The sequence below is a fragment of the Triticum urartu genome, chromosome 5, assembly GCF_003073215.2.
Source record: "Triticum urartu cultivar G1812 chromosome 5, Tu2.1, whole genome shotgun sequence".
Classification (NCBI taxonomy): Eukaryota; Viridiplantae; Streptophyta; class Magnoliopsida; order Poales; family Poaceae; genus Triticum; species Triticum urartu.
The window spans coordinates 445,045,186-445,047,473 of NC_053026.1; the positions used below are offsets into that span (position 1 = coordinate 445,045,186).

Consider the following 2,288-nt stretch of genomic DNA (forward strand, 5'->3'; position numbering starts at 1 on the left):
TATTAGATTGCTCACCAAACGTGAAAAGATTATTGACAGACACATGATAAAGCAGATTTCTATATACGCTTTTTCTGAGTAAATTTTAACACATGCAGATATTCTGACCTATAAAAATATTGGGAAAGCAGAAGGCCATTGAACCGAATTATCTTTTTGGGTTGGTGGCCTCAAACACCTCATTGGGGAGGTGTATCTGGACAAAGTGATCATTAATGTCTATAGAAACATAGGAGAGCATGTAGTGCTTGAATGTCAATATTAAGAATAGGGCAATGAATAATAATTCAAGGGTGACAGATTTGCATAGGAAGAACTAACCTATGAGGTGGCTAACAAATGGACAAAACAATAGAAGGCAATAGCAGGGACCATGACAAGGCCTTCAATTCCTCATGCCTCTGACATCGATTCTAGCTTGATAAGAAAGAAATAGACGAGCAAGGTTTTTACATCCTTTACCAAAAGAAGCTTGTTCTTGATGAGCTACGTCTTCTATTGTGGCCTCTTTTGCTGCTTTTGTCGTCCCCTTTCTTCACCTTGCCCGCCTTTTTGTTGCTGCCGGTCGAGAACTTGGTAAGCGTCTCAGCCTGTTCATCCTTGCCATGTTCATTGCTGCAATCGTCATTTGTCTGACGATCTTTCTCTTCTTTGCCTTCAAGCACCTTCACTTGAGATGTCCCTGTGGAAGCATCAGACGCCAGGGAATCATAATCTCCATCATCATCCGCGTTGTTCTCTTCCTTCCCTTTCCTCCTCTCAGTGATGTAACCACTGCCATCTTCAACATTGCTCCCTTCACTGCCATTCTCTTTTGCTTCATAGCTGCTCGTGGGGGAGGTCAGGTATATCGTCCACCCGGATTCATTGCTGTTGCACTCTTCGCCGCCATCCCCGGTGATATGGGAGGATTCCATGACAGGCCACGGGAGCGGGAGACCAAAAGAGAGAAAAGAAAGGCCAAAGAAGAGAGGCAGAACGAGGTCGATGGAGAATTCTGCGAACACCAACTCTTATGCTTCTTCCGAAATCTGAATCTCCTCAACAATGCAGCACTGAAGATGGAGTTGTTCTTGTCTATGCTTCTTGAGCACCCATAACCCGAGAAGAGCACCGGATCCTCCTGCACTCAGCCTTCTTCAGAGGACAGAGAATTCAGAGGGAGGGGCTGGATTGCATGAGAGGGGGGCAAGAATTCTTCAGGGCCGGACCATGTGTATGGCTATGGTGTGTCTGGGGGTGGAGGTGTGTGAAGGAACCGCAGAGAGGATGGCAGTGTGTTTAAATGGGAAAGGGTGGCCTATCCTCGCGAGCTCCAACTGTCACCCATAACTTTCCCCAACCATTTGCGTACCCTCTCCTCTCTTGTCACCAAAGCCAAAGCCAAGGGAGGAGGAGGAGCAGGAGGAGGAGGCATTTTGCTTGCAACGCAGTGTTACAGGTATTTCCATCTGTAGTCCATGTGGCCGTAGCGCCTCGCCCTCATGGTGGGGGCCTGGCAGAGAGGCCGGCCTGGGGAGATTAGATGCACCTGCCTGCCTGCCTGGGTTAGCTAGCCCATGATTTATTAGCATTAGATTAGAAGGTTAAGCATGAGGCTGGCATAGCTCAAAAGGCTCCTGTCGCCGCTGTGTCTGCCTGTCATCCATGCCTGCCAAATGCCTAGCTTGCTCACGGCGTATCTCCACTTCAACAACAGTCTGCAGGACCAGGAGAACATGTCTTTTGTTTGCTTTGGTATTGGTACGTACATGCTACATGTAGACGGTGGACGAGCAACCAGGCCCAGAGCCACTGGACTTCTCATGTGCTGCCACTCTCGTCGTTGTCTTCTTGGTAAGCCAGAACTCTGCCGTTGCAGGTAAGAGCATCGATCTGTGGTGGATATGGTGAGATGCGGTTGATTGGAACATGATAAAGCGCTTGATAAGTATGTTTATTGCGCCGTGCCTGTTGTTTATTTATCATATTCACATAGCTAGATTCGGCGGATACTGCATGCACGATGATATATGATAGCAGTAAAAGGGATACCAAACTTGATTACGTGACATGCTTTCCTCCAAGCCGGAGAAAGGAACAACCGGGCCCTGGCTTGCTTCTGAAGCTTTCGCCGGGGAGAAAAGGGCTTGGGAGACATGAGGAGGCCGGACCTCGTGGTCCTTGTTGTTTCCATGTCCTAAAAATCAGCCTCTTTTCTTGTCTCCTGCGGTTAACCAAAGGAGAAAAGTTTTGCCCGCGTTGCATCTTGTAATTCTAACTCCGTCGTATGCTTGAAACCGATCGAC

The 2,288-nt window shown here is 48.0% G+C and overlaps 1 protein-coding gene across 1 annotated transcript; it reads right to left on the reverse strand.

Annotated features, from left to right (window-relative positions):
- Window positions 1–255: 255 nt before the first annotated feature.
- On the reverse strand, window positions 256–1,824 carry LOC125509646 (protein SOB FIVE-LIKE 4-like). The gene has a single exon (XM_048674662.1). It carries the CDS (start codon window positions 915–917, stop codon window positions 459–461), a length of 459 nt encoding a protein of 152 aa, XP_048530619.1. The 5' UTR covers window positions 918–1,824; the 3' UTR covers window positions 256–458.
- Between the last annotated feature and the right edge of the window lie 464 nt (window positions 1,825–2,288).